Here is a 20,619-nt window from a genome sequence, read left to right as displayed (position 1 = left end):
AATACATATTTATATCAGTTGTAATTGCTGGCGCGCATAAAGGTCTTTATGCACCGTTTGCAAATAAATGTATATTTCCGTTTCTGCTAGTTAGTGATGATTCATGTAACCTATATACCATGGTGTCCTGTATGTACATTGCGTGTGTTGGCCATATTACTACTGCTACTACTAGTTACACTTACCATCAATATCTTGCAGATCTACTGCAGCCCCTGCCTGCAGGAGTGCCCGTACTACCGGGAGGTGGTCCTTCAGTGCTGCATAGTGTAGTGCCGAGAGCCCTGTAACGGAGGATGTACTGTATATACAGGGTGTACGGCCAGCGCGAGGCCATGTAGCAGGACCCCAATACCTATCCCAGTAACCTCCCCAGTATGTTATAGTCACCAATGGTTTATAGTTGTTGCATTTATTTTGTTTTTTATGTGAAACTCAAGGACGCGTCACGTTTGTTGGGCACATTTTGTAACATGAGAGAGAAGAATGATGCAACGTAGAGAGAAAGAGAAAGAGAGCTATACATTCCGATGTGGAGTGGAGCAAAAGAGAATGATGTATACACAAGGATACAAATCAGTAGAAGAAGGTAATGTCGTGCATGCTATGTAGATGTACACGTCAGCCGCTATATATGAACAGCTGAGCTAACTCCGGTACTGCAATAGGTGCAATGTGTTCTCGTCATCTGCAGAGTATGGACTCACCGGCGTATAAGCCATCCCATACTTTGTTATCCCAAACCATTGCTATCAGTATCACCACAATTGAAGCACCAATCCATGGCCGTGGAAATATTCGATATAAATATATATATAATTTTGTATCCATGTATTTCTTTAAGGATGCTATTTTGAGATCTCTCTCCCTCTCTCCGTCCTCGCAAGGAATTTCTCTAATTATTTATTTATTATGTTTCACTCGTATCGCGTGTACGCCGCGACGTTCGCACGTTTTGTACAAAGGAAGTTCAATAAAAGAAGAAATAAATTATAATAATAAGATCTTCTATTATGCATAAGTTCTCTACCTCGTCAGCAAGTCCATTTGGAAATGTCAAAACCAAACCCTGCCGGAATATTGTTTATGCAAGTTATTCTAAAGGAGAGATTTTATGTGAGAGTACCTCACCGACCGCCGAACGGGACAGTCGTGTGCCGATACGCTCCGGGTTTTCACCCGCGTTAAGTGCCGATACGATAAGTTTGGGTTTTACCTATCATTACCATAAGTACCATTATCATAAGTGATTTGTTCTTCGGTGTGACCCCTGTGACAGGGTATTACCCAGTGGTGTTGCGCTGTGACATAATTACTTAACTATGTAATTTATAATAGTGAACTAGGTTTGTGGACGAATGCGGGAAAATGCCTGTAAATGGCCACGCTGAGGTTCGCCACCCAGTTGGCCGCGTTTCCCGATAGCGCACGAATACAGGATTGCGACGTGAAATGTAAGAGGACGTATGGATGATAAGATGAATGAACTGTGTGATGTGATGGAAAGTAAGTGTTTGGATTTATGTGTGACTGAAAGCTGGAAAAAAGGTAATGGATCGATGGAGCGCGACGGCACTTGTCGGGGCGTCGCCGCGTTTCTATCACCCAGGATGGCAGAATGTATGAGAGTATGTGTTCGTCAACGCAAGACTCGTGTTTGTCAGATTCAAAGTCGGGCTAACAAAACTACTTGTTTTAATAGGATATGCTCCCGTTAACTCCGACAGCGAGTCTGAGAAGGATGAGTTTCGGTTGAATGTAATGAGAGTGTGATGAATGGAAAAATGAATAATGAAAAGATAATTCTGGCCGGTGATTTGAATGGCTGGGTTGGTACAAGGAGAGACGGTTTTGAATCAGCGCTCGGTTTGTATGGAGATGCGAGAGTGAACGATAATGGGAAGAGATTGCTAGAGGTGTGTCTGGAATGGAATCTCTTTGTGTCAAATACTTTTTTTGCACACAAGGGAATCCATCAATATACTTGGGAGAGATGTGATGAAAGGTCTATTATCGATTATGTCGTCATTGACTGTAGGTTGAGATCCGCCACAGTAGACACAAGAGTGTTCAGGGGGGCCGAAATGGAAACAGATCACTTTTTGGTGGTTTCAAGAGTGATCCTGGTCCAAGGGTGGAGGGCCAAAGCGAACAAGGTGGCGGCTCCCTCTAGAGTAAGTAAGTAAGTAGAAAAACTACAGAATGATGACATAAGAGTTAAGTTTGAAACAGACGTATGCAACAGGTTGATTGCGGAAGATGTAAATGAACTTAGTATAAATGAAATGTGGGAACATCTGAAAGGTAGTGTGTGGTACAGCGGTACAAGGAAGGAAAAAAGGCGATGCGTGGTGGGATGATGATATCAAAGATTTAGTGAAAGAGAAGAAGAATGCGTGGTTAAATAAAATAAAAGTTCCGCTGAGTATGAATCGGTTAAAAAAGTGTACAAGGAATGTAAAATGAAAGTTAAGCAAGGGGTGAGTGAAGAAAACGTATGTTGAGGAAGGAAGAAGGAGTAAAAATGACAAAAAATTTCCAAGAAAATTTAAACAATTTCTGGAAAGAAGTCTAAGCTTGAATGGATGTACAAAATCGATTGCAGCGAAAGACGGAAAAATGGTGACGAGTGAAAAAGATATAAAAGAGAGATGGAAAGAGTATTTCGAGGAGAAGTATGAAACACATACGATTAAAAACGTTAGTGACGTAAGTACGTTTCCTCCAATATGTGTGAATGATGTTTCAAGAGAGATAAGTATGGGAGAAATTAAGAATGCCACTAAGTCCTTGAAAAATGGAGAGGCTCTAGGATTCGATTTAATGGTGGCGAAATAGTTCTCACATGGTTGCATAGGCTCTTTAACCGTTGTCTGGAGGAGAGTTGTACTGCCGTGGATTGGAGAAGGGCAGTTATAATGCCTCTCTACAAGGGGAAAGGTTCTAGGGTGGAATGTGGGAACTATAGAGCAATCAGTCTATTGAGTGCTGTTGGCAAGATGTACGGTCGAATCCTTATTGAAAGAGTGAGAACCATAACAAAGGACAAAGTGTGGGATGTCCAGAGTGGATTTATGAATGGGAGAGGATGTACGGATCAAATTTTTGCCTTGCGCAACATTACGGAAAAGTTTTTGGCCAAAAACCAAAGGCTTTTCTGTGCTTTTGTGGATTTGCAGAAAGCGTATGACCGAGTTGATAGAACGAAGCTATGGAAGGTGTTATCTGAGTATGGGGTAAGCAGTAAACCTATCCAAGGCATTGCATCCTTGTACGAGGACAGCACTGCATGCATAAGGGTAAATGGCTCATTTTCGTCCTGGCTTAGCATCTGTAAAGGTGTTAAACTGGGATGTGTAATGTCACCGTGGCTGTTTAACCTATACATGGATAATTGCATGAAAGAACTGAAAGATTTAAATGTTGGAGCTAGAATGAATAATTTGACTGTCTGGGGCCTTTTGTATGCTGACGACGCTGTTCTTCTTGCCGATAGCAGAGAAGACCTGCAGGCGTTGGTGACAAAAGTGTATAATGTGTGCAAGGAAAGTGATTTATTGATGAATGTTAGCAAATCCCAAATTATGGTTTTTGAAAGAGAAGAATGTAGATCTGAGTGTGAAATATTGGTAAACGGAGAGATTTTGACACAGGTAAATGATTTCGTATATTTGGGTAGTATGTTTTCTAGGGATGGAAAGATTGATAAAGACATAGAAAGGAGAGTGAATGCTGGGAACAAAGTGAATGGCGCACTGAAATTAGTTATAGCAAATAAAAACCTATCAGCGGAAGCTAAACTGGCAGTTCACAACGGAGTCCTGGTTCCAACTCTAATGTATGGAAGTGGTACATGGAGTTGGCAAAAGGGTGAAAGTAGACTGAATGCAGTCGAAATGCGATCTCTCAGAAGAATGTGCGACAAAACGATGTATGATAGATGTGCGAATAGTGAAATAAAGAAGGAATGCAAAGCTGAGATAAGCATTATCGATAAAATTAAGAAAGGTGTGTTGAGATGGTTTGGACATGTAGAACGAATGAGTGAGGAAAGAACGGTAAAACAAATTTATGAGGCGAATGTTAGTGGGAAAAGAAGCAGAGGAAGACCGAGAAAAACATGGCTCGATCAGGTATGCCAAATACTTGAAAGTGGTCAGGTTAGGAGTCGTAACAATCGGCGGGTATGTATGAGGAGATGCATGAACGTGGAAGAGGCGAAGAATGTTTGCAAGGACAGAGTGGTGTGGCGCTCTATTCTCTCTGCCTACCCCTGCGGGGAAGCGGCGTGATGGTTAGTTAGTTAGTTATTCTAAACGAGGGAGATAATACATACACGGGTTTGTGTCATACACATACGCACACATGTCACAGAGTCCGCGTAGCGGGACCTCAATACCTATCCAAAAACCCTTCCAAGACCTTCTATTCTTCCTCCATTTCTAAGCTCCTTCACCTACGTCAACTGGTTGCCACCGATCTGATCACCCCGCTTTTGTATAGTTATAAAAGAGTTTGATGCGGTGCCTTATGCACCCTGTTAATGCCAAATCTATATCCCAAGTCCTCTATATTTTCTTTGAATGTGTTGGTCATATTACTACTTCTACTACTAGTTACACTTACCTTGCTTAGTTTGCAGATCTACTGGAGCCCCCTCCTGCAGGAGTGCCCGTACTACCGGGAGGTGGCCCCCCCATGCTGCACAGTGTAGTGCAGTGAACCCTGTAACGGAGGATGTACTGTATATACAGGGTGCACGGCCAGCGCGAGGCCATGTAGCAGGACCCCACTACCTATCCCAGTAACCTCCCCAGTATGTTATAGTCACCAATAGTTTACCTTTAATTATGTATTTATTGGACAATTCATCTAGCGCCGTTTTCAAGAGAAATCACTCGAAGGGCTAGGGGAAGTTGGACTTATTTTTCAGATCATTTTATAAAACATGATTGTCAATTACTTTTTTTACGTTTTGAAAAAATTAAATGTGAACAACATTTTGAGTGTGTCCAAATACTTGTTCACAAATCTAGATTATCTCCAATTATAGGAGTTATTTATCATACTATTGTTTACATCTCAACATAGATGAAGAAGAACACGAAAGTCTGGGCATTTACGGGGCCTTCGACCGTCGTAGGCTTGTTTTAAGCGATCACTTTACTCGCGAGTAACATTCACAAATTCTACCCATGATTGACAATCACACTAATGAAATTCTAGGAACTTATATAAATGATCCAATTTTGAAACATTGTACAAGAATGACTAGAATTTTCACTAGTGACATCTATTGGTAAGACGAAGAACCTTTTTTACTGAGCAGAAACTCTTATATTAGTATGTGAGGTCCGAGTCCTGGAGAAACCCCAGAAAATATCCTTTTTATTATTTTAGCTAATACATAATTGGAATTGGTGAATGGGAGACAGTTAATGCTAGAAAATGTTTAATTTATTTCATTATCAACATTTTTAAAATAATTTAGAAACTGACAGTTACTGGATTATTCACCATATGCATGATATCAATTATTCCAAATAAGATGTATATCTGAGCATCCCAGGGCTTACGACCTGGCATTTGGCTGACTCAAGTGATCACTTTATGTATGTGCATTCATACCCCCCTCTTTATAGAGGGATTAGCCTCCTGCGAAGTCGATTTCCAGCTGTTAATTCATCTCTATGGAGGTCTGACCGCGAGTCGTCTACCTTGGGGTTGGCTATGCAGTGCAAAAAAGCCCCAAATATTGTTTTTACCGTATATACAAACTTTTAAACATATCGGAAATCATCATATGTATCCGGATCGACTTTGAAATGTTGATAATTTGTTTTTTAGTTTAATTTTTGCAGTAAGGCTAAAAAGTAAAAAAAAATAATGATAAAGATAAACAAAATTGAGTCTTAAGTAGATTAAAAAATCAGTGCTTGATTTAACATTTAATATATAAAAGGTCTTTATGCGCCGTTTGCAAATAAATGTATATTTCCGTTTCTGCTAGTTAGTGATGATTCATGTAACCTATATACCATGGTGTCCTGTATGTACATTGCGTGTGTTGGCCATATTACTACTGCTACTACTAGTTACACTTACCGAGCTTAGTTTGCAGATCTACTGGAGCCCCCTCCTGCAGGAGTGCCCGTACTACCGGGAGGTGGCCCTGCCATGCTGCACGGTGTAGTGCAGTGTCCCCTGTAACGGAGGATGTACTGTATATACAGGGTGCACGGCCAGCGCGAGGCCATGTAGCAGGACCCCACTACCTATCCCAGTAACCTTTCAAGCATTTAATTACTTTCTTGCATTTAATTATTTATTTATTGTATAACTTATATTGCGCCGATTTTGTGAGAAATCACTTGAAGGGCAAAACTAAATACTTATTTTCACATCACTTTATGAAATATAATTATCCATTAGTTTTTTATTCTTCTTTTCTTTAACATTTTTAAAAAATACATTTGAATTATAATATAATAAGGACATTTTCTATTCTGTATGAGTTCTCTACCTCGTCAGCAAGAAGATTTGTAAATTTCGAATAGAAACCTTGCTGGAATACAATGTTTAATTTGTGTTTATTGTTCTAAGTCAATGACATATACGGTGGAATATTTGTAGCAATTTTAAACATTAAAAAAAAACATTTATTATTACATAAAATTATTATATGTTACCTAATTTTGTTAACATCCTGGTTTGACATCTCTAAAGGTGTAAAACAGGGATGTGTAATGTCGCCTTGGCTGTTTAATCTATACATGGATAACTGCATGTGAGAGCTGAAAGGTTTAAATATTGGAGCAAGAATGAATAATTTGACCGTTTGTTGCCTTTTATATGCTGACGACGCTGTTCTTCTTGCCGATAGCAAAGAAGACCTGCAAACGTTGGTGACAAAAGTGTATAATGTGTGCAAGGAAAGTGATTTATTGATGAATGTTAGCAAATCCAAAATCATGGTTTTTGAAAGAGATGAATGTAGATCTGAGTGTGAAATATTGGTAAATGGGGAGATTTAGGAACAGGTAGATGATTTCATATATTTGGGTAGTATGTTTTCTAGGGATGGAAAGATTGATAAAGACATAGAAAGGAGAGTGAATGCTGGGAACAGAGTGAATGGTGCACTAAAATCAGTTTTAGCAAATAAAAATCTATCAGCGGAAGCTAAACTGGCAGTACACAATGGAGTTCTGGTTCCAACCCTTATGTATGGAAGCGAAGCATGGAGTTGGCAAAAGAAGGATGAAAGCAGACTGAATGCAGTCGAAATGCGATCGCTCAGACGAATGTGTGGCAAAACGATGTTTGATAGATGTTCGAATGATGAAATAAGGAAAGAATGTAAGGCTGAGATAAGCATTATCGATAAAATTAAGAAAGGTGTGTTGAGATGGTTTGGACATGTGGAGCGTATGAGTGAAGAAAGAACGGTTAAACAAATTTATAAGGCGAATGTAGTTGGAAAAAGAAGCAGAGGACGACCGAGGAAAACTTGGCACAATCAGGTATGTCAAATACTTGAAAGCGGCCGGGTCAGGAGTCGTAATAATCGTCGGGTATGTATGAGGAGATGCATGAATGTAGAAGAGGCAAAGAATGTTTGCAAAGACCGAGTGGTTTGGCGTTCGATTCTCTCTGCCTACCCCTGCGGGGAAGCGGCGTGATGGTTAGTTAGTTAGTTAATTTTGTTACAATTTGAGCTTTACACGAAGCGAGGCCGACGGTATTCAGTATTCTAGCCATCGGACCGGGGACCCGGAGCGCGGTAACCAAACGCGCTAACCACTGCGCAACGGAGACGGAATATTGAAGAAGCTATTAGCGGCGAGTAACTGCCCTCCCAATACCACTGTCCGAGGCACGCAAGTTAGGAACGGCTAATATATATCATCCGGGAATGTGGAGGAACCAAACTAGCTTGCAGGGATAGGTGCCTTAACAGAGCGGACCATCTATTTGTTCCCAGACTTCCATATGGAAGTCTGGCTACTCACGGGGCTTTCCACTTGACATTGGCTGGCAAAGGTAGAATATATACAGTAATATTCTCCCACTTGTATATCATATCGCTTTACTAACATCACCTATTATTGCTACATTCCTCGGTTCACTAGTTCAATAATCTTGGAATATCTTACCTACACAATCTGTCCAGTTGACGTTTATATTACGTTGTTTAAGGAGAGTGTTGACCTTCGCCACATATCCCCCTTTCGCTGCCTTCAGTAAATCTTGTCCGGACATCTGTAGAAATATAACCAATAAATTATAATAAAAAACAGCCATTCCATCATCAGATTCAACATTCATAAGTAACAAAAAAACGAAACGGGTCAATTAGCTGTATTGGTCCGCAACGGGAGCGCTATGGGACCAATTCCAGAACGCTGAGGTCCTATTGTCAGGAATGGAAGGCGGACTCGCGTCAATAATACGCACTGGATGCAACGAATAACTTTATTATTCAAAGTTGATATTGCGTAAGCTTGCAACTTTTGACTACCGTAACGAGTGGCGTGAATCGCTTCTAGATAACTGTCCTTAACTGTCCCTGGTGTTACAGTGGGTGGCAGGTTTGTATATCTATCCATAGATTGATAAGGACTCCAATTAAACATGGTCACAAGATGACTTGCACGTAGCTACAAGTGGAATTCCACCTGTTACAGAATCAATATTATGTCGGTTATCAGTCTATGGGATATTTATGTACTAAATTCTAAGGCGAATGGCAGGTCTATTACACAATGAATGCCTCACAGTCTCACGGTGTATTGTTACAACTTGTAGAGCGTGTTCCGGAAGGTTAACAATAAATCAAACTTAGACTAAATATTAGAGGCCGATTCGGGCTCATATTTATTGTGATCACCATCACCATCACCATACGCGCCGCTAACAGGACGGTCGTGCGGAATAAGGATTAATGAACCGTCAAAAGTTGGACAAATAAAAAGGCAACAATAAAAACGTTCAATCCTTACACGCGTCTAGTAAGTTAGATCGGTTACAAATCTTACAAATAAATACAGTAAAAACTCACCCTGACAAGGGAATATTGAATGGCCAAGTCACACACAAGCGTTCACTCGGAGATTATATACTAGAATACAGCAGGGGGGGTCGACTCGTAAACGTCAGATTGTTCAAAAAACGACCAGAAATGACGAGACACACAAATACACTAACAAAAACACCAAAACGGGAACGAAAAATACGAGATACCGACAAGTTGTTCAAATATTTCAAATAAATGTAGACAAACTATGGTTATAGACAATTATCGATGGAAAAATAGAAATCCGTATATGAAGAACTTGATAACATCGAGTATTATGCCAAAGTTAAAGTTAAATTTTGCGTATGAAAGTGTAGTTTTTCTTACTTGACACAACGCTCCCTTGAACTTCTGCAGCACCCCCCAAATGCAAAAAAATTAAAAACGCCTAGCCAGACTTCCAAAACGCCCACAAAGGGGCGGCACCCCCGTTAAGAAACATAACTTCAGAAAGTGGTGGGCACTCCTTCTGCCCTTTAAAAATATTGTATTTTCTAGAATTTTAAATATAATATAGTAATTTGAAAATTCCATCGTTTTTGTTTTTGTTGAAAAGCCTTATATTTATACATAGTTTGAAATAATAATTTCAAAAAGTTACCATTACCATTTACCATTGTAAGGCTGAGTTGAGTAACCATTATTAATCGCCTGAACTCTTTTTATAAATGTCGCGTTTTAGCCGTGACCTTTCTTTTTTTGTTTACACTGAAATTAATAAATTTAGATAGTGAAATATCTTCTTTGTAATATTAATATTATAATTTTGAAAATATGTAATACAACGAATTTCAATATAAATACCATTTAACCTGAAAAATGAATGATAAATATTTCGGCGGGTGGATTTGACATTCAGCCGCGGCGAAGTCACGCCCAGCCGGGAACTTAGTACTTCTAGCCGTTTACGTCACTTCCGGCCGCTGGCGAATATCACTTCTAGCCATAAAAAATCGAGGCAGTTGGCGGTCTTTATATAAATTAGTCAGTCTGTGCCAGGGGGGGTCGACTCGTAAACGTCAGATTATTCAAAAAACGACCAGAAATGACGAGACACACTAATACACTAACAAAATCACAAAAACGGGAACGAAAAATACGAGATATCAACAAGTTGTTCAAATATTTCAAATAAGTATAGACAAACTATGGTTATAGACAATTATCGATAGAAAAATAGAAATCCGTATATGAAGAACTTGATAATATTGAGTATTATGCCAAAGTTAAAGTTAAATTTTGCGTATGAAAGTGTAGTTTTTCTAACTTGACACAACGCTCCCTTGAACTTCTGCAGCACCCCCCAAATGCAAAAAAATTAAAAACGCCTAGCCAGACTTTCAAAACGCCCACAAAGGGGCGCTGGCACCCCCGTTAAGAAACATAACTTCAGGAAGTGGTGGGCACTCCTTCCGCCCTTTTAAAATAATGTATTTTCTAGAATTTTATATATAATATAGTAATTTGAAAATTCTATCGTTTTTGTTTTTGTTGAAAAGCCTTATACATAGTTTGAGATAATAATTTCAAAAAAGTTACCATTACCTTTTACCATTGTAAGGCTGAGTTGAGTTACCATTATTAATCGCCTGAACTCTTTTTATAAATGTCGCGTTTTAGCCGTGACCTTTCTATTTTTGTTTACACTGAAATAAATAAATTTAGATAGTGAAATATCTTCTTTGTAATATTAATATTATTATTTTGAAAATATGTTTTACAACGAATTTCAATATAAATACCATTTAACCTGAAAAATGAATGATAAATATTTCGGCGGGTGGATTTGACATTCAGCCGCGGCGAAGTCACGCCCAGCCGGGAGCTTAGTACTTCTAGCCGTTTACGTCACTTCCGGCCGCTGGCGAATATCACTTCTAGCCAGTTGAGGCAGTTGGCGGTCTTTATATTATCACCCCCTTAAATTATCGATCAAGGAATTATGCGATTACCGAACGGTAATCGACAGATTAAGGTGATCAAAAGGGTTAAAGGCTGATTAAGTTATAAGTGAGCAAGTGGTGAGATGATAGAGAGGATGGGGAAGAGAAAAAAATAATAAATGGTTTTACATTTGTAATTAAAAAAAAAGGTTACAACTTAACCTAAGATTTACTTAATCTAGCTTACTTATGCTATGACTCTAGGGAAGGCGGAAAATTAAAATATTAAAGTCTGTGAAGGTAAGTAATAAAATTGGCAGTGTGGTAATCATACTGGTCGTCGGTGATGATGGTGCGGGACTGGATTCTGGCAGCTGCTTCGGGTAGGCGGTGGCGAAGGGTTATCTGGAGGGCCGCTGGCAGCAATTGTCCGTCTTCGTAAAGATGTCACAGTCCAGTCTTTCCATGTTCCGTTCAACCGTTAGGATGCAAGGGCGGCTGGCAGCAAAGATGCAGACGGGTCCAGGACGTAGGCACTGAGGTGAAGTTACCGTTGAACGTAAGTCAGTCCATAAGAGGCGACTCGTGTCAAGATACTCGTGAGTAGTGTTGGTTCACCAACCAGCTTGAGAGAAGCTAACAGAGAGCCGAGAGCTAACAGAGAGCAGAGAGCTAACAGAGAGCAGAGAGAGCTAACAGAGAGCAGAGAGCTAACAGAGAGCAGAGAGCTAACAGAGAGCAGAGAGCTAACAGAGAGCAGAGAGCTAACAGAGAGCAGAGAGCTAACAGAGAGCAGAGAGCTAACAGAGAGCAGAGAGAGCTGTGACTGTGTGTCCAGCCTTTTTATTCATCCCCTTTCCTAGGCCTTAGGTGGGGGTGTGCCTGCATCTCCTATTGGTCAGTTCCCTTCATTCAGTTTTGCAATGTTGCATTTCTACCATGATTACTACAATCTACCATTCATTATAATTATTAATAATTAATTATTCCTTTATATAAAAAAACTTCCTTCCCTTCAAAATTTATATCATTATTTCCCTAGCCTATTTAAAAGTTATGATTAAATTAATAATATAATTAAAGTAACTAAGATAAAATACATATAATTAACACACACTTTATTAATAAAAGCTATCTAATAATTAGTTAAGATTACATATTTATAATAAAATTAAGAAAATAATAATAATTGATTAATTATAATTAATAATTAATACTTAATTAGTAATTTAGTGCCAATTTATGAACTAATTACATTTAATAGGATTACAATGGTAACATTAGGTAAAGTAGAATTAAAATTACAAAATATTGTCCTTTCCTTCAAAATTTACATACATCTCACACAGTGGTGATTGACATCTTAAATGACAATTAATTACTAGGATTACAATTAACTAGGATATTATGTATATTACATATCTAACTTATTACATACTTATAATCATATTTACAAGTATAAATATATATATATTTAACTATACATTTATATATACATACACACACACATACACATATACACACATATATATATATATACACATATATAGGTACATTAACCATTGTTTATTAATTGAATTGCCTGAGATGTTTATTTATTCCTGATCTATTTTAATATGCAGATATATCAATTGCTAATAATACATAATTAATATTTAATAGGATTCTGTAGCTATTGGTAATATGAGGATTGCATGTAGTCATGATAATTTTATTTAAAAAAAAACGCCTTTAAAGACTAAGAAAACTAATTAAACTCATTAATTCTATAAAATAGTATTTTTTTTCTTTTAGCGATTTCTGTTAAATTATTGGCAAAGCTTTATTAGTTTCCCAGTTTTACCTGGGAAACGCACCTATCCCCTACAAAATGGTAATTGTTGATACTTGCTAACGCTAGATGGTATTAGTAGTCTCGAATCTGTACGTAGCCTACCGAATAATTTTACGATAATTATTTACGATAATTATTTACGATTGCGTTAAAATCTCTAGGGTGTGAAAACGGCTGAAGGTTAGCCGTTCAGGTAGTGACATTTGGCCTTGTATCCCGAGCGACGGTCGTTTTATTTCCCGTTAGGTCAGTTTCCGGGACGAAACCTCCTTTGTTCTCCTTTTCCCGTTACGTCCGTCGCCGGCCAAGTCTATTGTGCAATTTTACCGTTAGCCGGCCAAGACAACCCTTATCAGTAGCTACGTTGCCAGATTGACGAGAGCGTTTCCGACATGAATCTACAAGAACATTAAATGGTTTTTTTTTTTTCTTTTGGTGGCAGATTTTTATCAACTACAAAATAGCAGAATATCAAGGTAATCAAAAAGTAAAATCAGGGTGAATGTTAAAAAAAGCATTCCTACGACCAGACGAGAGAAGAAAACACACAATGAACCAACAGCAACAAAAAATTGTGTGCTTATGAACATTTTGAAAAAATTTTAAAACCAAAATTTTTAATTAGGACACATAAATAAAAAAAATTATCAATTTTATTTTGTATTTTTTTCGACATCTCATCAAAGATGAAGAAGAATATGGAAGTCTGGGCATTTACGGGGCTGACGACAGTAATAGGCTGGTCTAAGTGATCACTTTACGCACGCGTAACATTCACCAATTCTACCCATTATTGACAACCACACTACTCAAATTCTTGGAAGCTCTATATATATATATATGAACCAATATTGAAACATTGTTCTTGAATCACCAGAACTTCACTAGAGACATCTATTGGTGAAATGAAAAAAAAGCTTTTACTGAGCTGACTGTTTGAACACAAACTGCTTTATGTGAGGTCCGAATCCTGGATTATGATCACATAAATGAAAATTGCCAGAAAATATAATTTTTATTTTTATTACCTTAGCATAAGATTTGACCAGTTAATTTATTTCCAACATTTTGAGTGTGTCCAAATGCTTGTGCACAAATATGGATTATCTCCAATTACAAGAGCTATTTTTCATATTATTTTTTGACATCTCATCAATCCCCACAAATTCCCCGATCGAGTTGAAACTCCCCGCCGTTTGGGGAATTCCCCACAGATTGGCAACCCTGCTTCATAAGCTGCTTCCAGTAGTGTACATACAGTGCCCATATGGGTACCTTGCATGCAGCTTTCTGCACTGGTGTGGTGTGGTACCCAGTCTACACCCACAGCAGGCTGGCGTTTATGCAAGTTGCCCATATAGCTACGGTAGGTGCACTTATCAGTAAACCCCCATTGCAGGTACGTGAGCATTCAGGACGCCTATGTGGCCAGCATATTTACACGAGTGGGTATTCATGATCTAGATGGGTGCTTTCATTGAGAATAAGTAGAGTTCCCTGTTTACATATTTGTATTTATTATTTACAATATAAAAGTATGTACAATATGGTATATGTCGCCAACCGAGGCGAGGCGTGGATCGGGTGGATCAGTTTTACACGAGAAGAACGCGAGTCCGGCAAGTGGATTTCCTGAAAACAGACAAACATTTGCGCTGAATGTAAATACATTTCATGTCATATTTAAGTACTAACCCGATTACGAGTAGACATTCATGAAAGTAAAGTTACTTTGCTAATTGAGGTCACAGATTGGCATCCGCTCCTGCCGCTATCAGGGCCTTCACCACGTCCAGGTGACCCCCTCGCAGCGCATACACCAGGGCTGTCCGACCTGCGACCGAGGACATACATCAGTGCAGTCAGATGTGCAAGTAGTTAGATCTGTAATCGGCCAAGGAGAATATGGGTTACCTTTGCTATCCGATCGGTCGACCGCAGCTCCCGCTGCCAGTAGTACGTCGACTGCCTCCGAGTTTCCCTCCTTGGCAGCCACCATCAGGGGAGAAATACCTGCTCCTACTAAATGAAATAAATTATAAGGAACGTGGTGTTTCAATAACGGGAGAATACCACGTTTCTTTATTAGATCAATTAAAAGAAGCTATTAAAGAAAAAAGGCGAGGAAAGCTTACAAAAGACAATGCACACAAGCCGTGTTGCGACGGCTGCCATTCACCGGTGCGGTTTTGAACAACTGCGCCACCCACCCTACAGCCCAGACCTGGCCCCAAGCGACTATCAATTGTTTCCAAAAATGCAGAAAGAACTGCGTGGAAAAATATTGGCGACTACGATGAAGTAAAGTCGGCAATTTTGGCCTATTTTGACGCCCAAGACAAATCTTTTATTTTTGACGGTATTAATAAGTTATTTGACAGATCTAATAAATGTATTAGGGTTAAGGGAGAATACATTGAAAAGGAAAAATAGTTTAATGTTTCATTTCGTTATCCTTCCCTGTCATTCCGCGAACTTCTTGACCTCCCCTCGTATATACAACTCTCTGAATCCGAGTAATAGGGTTCTCAATCGTGGGTAGAATGGTGAACGTCACATGCCCAAACCATCTCCACCCACCTTCCTTAGTTAGCTGGATAATGCTTATCTCAGCCTTGCCCCCATTCCTCGTATCACCATCGGAACATCTACCGAGAGATTCATTCCGACTGCATTCAGTCTACTCTCATCCTTCTATGCTCCACTTCCATACATTACCGGGACAGTGCTGCTTAGCTTTCCCTGATGGGGTTTTATTTGATGACACTGAATTCAGGGCACCATTCACTCTCCTTTCTATATATTTATCCATATGAAATGATCCTAATGTTCCTTGTTTGGGAATCCGCTGTAGAGTATGATATTTGTCCATCATATTTGCAATGGTGATGATTTAGTTTCTCGCACTTAACAACAAGACTCAGTACCCGTGTCTTGGCGGTGTTGCTGCGGAGTTTCCAGGGACGGGGCGGGGCCGGCTCGGGCAGTCTGGGCGTCCTCCAGCTCCTTAACTTTCTGCTCCAACTCGGCCATGTTGCGTTCTGAGGATCAAATAGTAAGTCGGTAAAGTGGGATCACTTGTCATCTCTTATTTATGAATATTCTGAATATCAAAGTACCCGTGTCTTGGCGGTGTTGCTGCAGGGTTTCGGCGTGTTTAGCTTGCACCCTTTCCAGGGACAGAGCGGAGCTGCTGGGAGTGGTTAGGGCAGTCAGGGCGTCCTCCAGCTTTTTGACTTTCTGCTCCAACTCAGCCGTCTTGCGTTCTGAGGAACAAATGTGTAGTAAGTCGGTATCACTTGTCATCTCTTGTCTGCAGGTTGGAAAACAATATTGAAACTTGTTTGTGAATATTCTGAATCAGTACCTGTGTCTTGGCGGTATTGTTGCAGGGTTTCCAGGGACAGAGCGGAGCTGCTGGGAGCGGTTAGGGCAGTCAGGGCGTCCTCCAGCTCTTTAACTTTCTGCTCCAATGGTGCAGTGTGTTGCAATATCTCCCGTTCTGAGGAACAAATAGTAAGTCAGTAAGTCAGTAAAGTAGGATCACTTGTAATATCTTGTCTGCAGGTTGAAAACAATATTCTTCTTCTTCTTCTTCTTTATGTAGATCCTAGGTTTAATTTGCTAAAACTGAATTCAGCGCATCATTCACTCTCTTTTCTATAAATGTATTTATCAATATCAAATGATCCTAATGTTCCTTGTTTGCAAATCCGTTGTAGAGTATAATATTTGTCCATCGTGTTTGTAAAAGTGTCCATTTAGTATCTCGCACTTAACAACAAGACTCAGTACCCGTGTCCTGGCGGTGTTGCTGCGGGGTTTCCAGGGAGAGGGCTGAGCCAGCTCGGGCAGTCAGGGCCTCCTCCAGCTCCTTAACTTTCTGCTCCAATGGTGCAATGTGTTGCAACATCTCCCGTTCTGAGGAACAAATAGTAAGTCACTTGTTGTATCTTGTCTGCGGTTGGAAAGCTGTCTTCGTATATATAAACTTATTTATGAAGATCCTGAATCAGTACCCGTGTCTTGGCGGTGTTGCTGCAGGGTTTCGGCGTGTTCAGCTTGCACCCTTTCCAGGGACAGAGCGGAGCTGCTAGGAGCGGCTCGGGCAGTCAGGGCGTCCTCCAGCTCCTTAACTTTCTGCTCCAACTCGGCCGTCTTGCGTTCTGAGGATCAAACAGTAAGTCACTTGTCATCTCTCGTCTGCGGGTTGGAAAGCTGTCTTGGTGTGTGTGATTCTGAATCAGTACCCGTATCTTGGCGGTGTTGCTGCAGGGTTTCGGCGTGTTCAGCTTGCACCCTTTCCAGGGACAGAGTAAGGGCAGTCAGAGCGTCCTCCAGCTCCTTAACTTTCGGCTCCAATGGTGCAGTGTGTTGCAACACCGTCCGTTCTGAGGAACAAATAGTAAGTCGGTATAGTGGGATCGCCAGCTGAGCCTCCTGTCCGCAGGTCGGGAGCAGTCTGTAGGGAAGGGAGAGAGGAAGGACAAGAAACATATGGAAAATACTTAATACGTCATATTTCTTACTCCTCATCTTATTTAGTCACCTATTTTTCCAGTTTAATGTGATTACAATTAGCTTCAAACCATAAAGTACATTGCATTATATTTTATACCCACGCACAGGATGTGCCTAAATATTTATAAAATAGTGTGATGATGTAAAGGAAAAATTACAAATAAAATAATGATAAAGGCAGTCGGACTAGGTCTCTACTTTACGGTCTCCTATAAACAGACTTCACACTGCATGTCTGGAAAGGCAATATTAACATTGTTAGTATAACATGCTCTGTGATTGGTCATTTAGACCTGCATGCTAGTATCGTTAGAAGGACTAGAGTGAGGGCAGACCGAGAACGCGTGTGATTAGTATATTGCGCAGTGTTAGCGGGTGAATAGTGCTATGCTGGTGGTGTATAGAGAGGCGGTAGACACAAACCTAGCTACTCACCGAGGGAGTGCAAACACCAACATGCTTTATATTCATCACTTTAAAATGACACAATCTTTGCACGATACAACATTAGCTATATCCATAACACGTTCAGTCCAGCAGGTATTAGGAAGAGTCCTCTACTTATTTCCTGTAAAACGTCGCCTCATTTTCGGGAACGGTATTTACTTCTTATGTTTTATTTTGTAGCGTGCACACATCTACTAGTAAATATATTAGTCTAGATTCAAGTAGGTACTTGTTGTGGGTATACTTATGTGAAAGTGTATAGTTGGTAGGAAATGTTTACATTCCACTGGTTGTGAATACATTTACTGGCTTATACTTACTGCCTATTTCCAACTCCAGACAAGCTACTACTTCCTTGTGACCAAATCTTTTAGCCAGGTCGAGTGGTGTTACACCTAAAAACATTAAAAAATATAAAATAGTTTCACAAGAGCGGAGCTTGTACATTAAGCCTGGACACCCTCGGCATCTTGGTGCGGAATGAAGGTAGAAAGACAGAAATGACTTGTTCACTGGCAGACATTGAATCGTGTAAGTACATACATAACATAAGGGGGGTAATATGAACAATGTGCATTATTCGTATGGGGTATTATTCAATGGGTATTATTATACCAATGTTCCCATCCGTGAATGTTTTCACTATATTCACACCTATCCGCTACACAGCGAAGCGTGTTTTTTGTGTGTGAAGTTGAAGGTACCTACTGAAACGCACCAATGCGTGCAACCCGTAGTCAATAGGTTAATCGTGGGTAGAATTGGCGAATGTTGCACGTGTGCACGGCGATCACTCAACCAGCCCATGACAGCTCACAAGCCCTGTAATTGAGCGCCCAGAGCGACGGCACAGTGAGTCTGATCTATCATGTATTTAGTGTCTATGTTAGAATTGCTAAGGTTTTAAATAGTATATCTATAAACAAATGTTAACAAAACATTATGCATGAATAAACTATAAAACTCTCCTCCGCGACCACCGGTTTCGGAATAACCATTCATCATCAGGTCAACTGAATCGTGAGGTCATGAAGTAGAGCATTTAAGTGGTATTACACAAAGCGAATGATGAATGATAAGGAGAGTGTTATATTACCATACCACAAAGTTAACAATGCTTTTAATATTCAAAATATACTTTTAAAAATATATATTTTAAATCATTTGTAATTGCTGGCGCATAAAGGTCTTTATGCGCCGTTTGCAAATAAATGTATATTTCCGTTTCTGCTAGTTAGTGATGATTCATGTAACCTATATACCATGGTGTCCTGTATGTACATTGCGTGTGTTGGGCATATTACTACTGCTACTACTAGTTACACTTACCCCACTCAGCTTTCAGATCTATTGCAGCCCCCTCCTGCAGGAGTGCCCGTACTACCGGGAGGTGGCCCCACAGTGCTGCATGGTGTAGTGCAGTGTTCCCTGTAACGGAGGATGTACTGTATATACAGGGTGTACGGCCAGCGCGAGGCCATGTAGCAGGACCCCACTACCTATCCCAGTAACCTCCCCAGTATGTTATAGTCACCAATAGTTTACCTTTAATTATGTATTTATTGGACAATTCATCTAGCGCCGTTTTCAAGAGAAATCACTCGAAGGGCTAGGGGAAGTTGAACTTATTTTTCAGATCATTTTATAAAACATAATTGTCAATTACTTTTTTTACGTTTTGAAAAAATTAAATGTGAACAACAGTGTGTCCAAATACTTGTTCACAAATCTAGATTATCTCCAATTATAGGAGTTATTTATCATACTATTGTTTACATCTCAACATAGATGAAGAAGAACACGAAAGTCTGGGCATTTACGGGGCCTTCGACCGTCGTAGGCTTGTTTTAAGCGATCACTTTACTCGCGAGTAACATTCACAAATTCTACCCATGATTGACAATCACACTAATGAAATTCTAGGAACTTATATAAATGATCCAATTTTGAAACATTGTACAAGAATGACTAGAATTTTCACTAGTGACATCTATTGGTAAGACGAAGAACCTTTTTTACTGAGCAGAAACTCTTATATTAGTATGTGAGGTCCGAGTCCTGGAGAAACCCCAGAAAATATCCTTTTTATTATTTTAGCTAATACATAATTGGAATTGGTGAATGGGAGACAGTTAATGCTAGAAAATGTTTAATTTATTTCATTATCAACATTTTAAAAATAATTTAGAAACTGACAGTTACTGGATTATTCACCATATGCATGATATCAATTATTCCAAATAAGATGTATATCTGAGCATCCCAGGGCTTACGACCTGGCATTTGGCTGACTCAAGTGATCACTTTATGTATGTGCATTCATACCCCCCTCTTTATAGAGGGATTAGCCTCCTGCGAAGTCGATTTCCAGCTGTTAATCCATCTCTATGGTGGTCTGACCGCGAGTCGTCTACCTTGGGGTTGGCTATGCGGTGCAAAAAAAGGCCCCAAATATTGTTTTACCGTATATACAAACTTTTAAACATATCGGAAATCATCATATGTATCCGGATCGACTTTGAAATGTTGATATTTTGTTTTTTAGTTTAATTTTTGCAGTAAGGCTAAAAAATAAAAAAAATAATGATTAAGATAAACAAAATTGAGTCTTTAGTAGATTAAAAAATCAGTGCTTGATTTAACATTTAATATATAAAAGGTCTTTATGCGCCGTTTGCAAATAAATGTATATTTCCGTTTCTGCTAGTTAGTGATGATTCATGTAACCTATATACCATGGTGTCCTGTATGTACATTGCGTGTGTTGGGCATATTACTACTGCTACTACTAGTTACACTTACCGAACTTAGTTTGCAGATCTACTGGAGCCCCCTCCTGCAGGAGTGCCCGTACTACC

The 20,619-nt window shown here is 39.6% G+C and overlaps 2 protein-coding genes across 3 annotated transcripts in view; both read right to left on the bottom strand.

Moving 5' to 3' along the window:
- Positions 1-185: 185 nt before the first annotated feature.
- LOC148303641 (uncharacterized) lies at positions 186-9,003 on the bottom strand (the record flags this gene model as incomplete). The annotated part of the gene is made up of 5 exons (XM_088269657.1): positions 8,779-9,003; positions 8,157-8,262; positions 6,106-6,204; positions 4,627-4,725; positions 186-284 (listed from the first exon to the last, which is right to left on the bottom strand). Coding segments are annotated over exons 2-5 (403 nt in total), but the record flags the coding sequence as incomplete, so codon positions are not given.
- Positions 9,004-14,286: 5,283 nt separating this feature from the next.
- Positions 14,287-20,619, bottom strand: part of LOC148303638 (uncharacterized) — a 165,223-nt gene continuing 158,890 nt past the window's right edge. For both annotated transcript variants that reach the window (XM_088269651.1, XM_088269652.1), the window contains 8 exons: positions 16,813-16,959; positions 16,589-16,714; positions 16,161-16,295; positions 15,913-16,059; positions 15,721-15,834; positions 14,708-14,815; positions 14,525-14,627; positions 14,287-14,425 (listed from right to left, as the gene is read on the bottom strand). In XM_088269651.1, the coding sequence (XP_088125777.1) occupies positions 14,539-14,627; positions 14,708-14,815; positions 15,721-15,834; positions 15,913-16,059; positions 16,161-16,295; positions 16,589-16,714; positions 16,813-16,959 (866 nt within the window). In that variant the 3' untranslated portion in view covers positions 14,287-14,425; positions 14,525-14,538. The remainder of the gene's footprint in view (positions 14,426-14,524; positions 14,628-14,707; positions 14,816-15,720; positions 15,835-15,912; positions 16,060-16,160; positions 16,296-16,588; positions 16,715-16,812; positions 16,960-20,619) is intronic.

This window comes from Brachycentrus maculatus, unplaced genomic scaffold (assembly GCF_059751285.1).
Source record: "Brachycentrus maculatus isolate JH-2025_06_01 unplaced genomic scaffold, ASM5975128v1 h1tg000359l, whole genome shotgun sequence".
Classification (NCBI taxonomy): Eukaryota; Metazoa; Arthropoda; class Insecta; order Trichoptera; family Brachycentridae; genus Brachycentrus; species Brachycentrus maculatus.
Note: the sequence above shows the minus strand (reverse complement) of the source record. Positions and strands in the feature narration are given on the sequence as shown.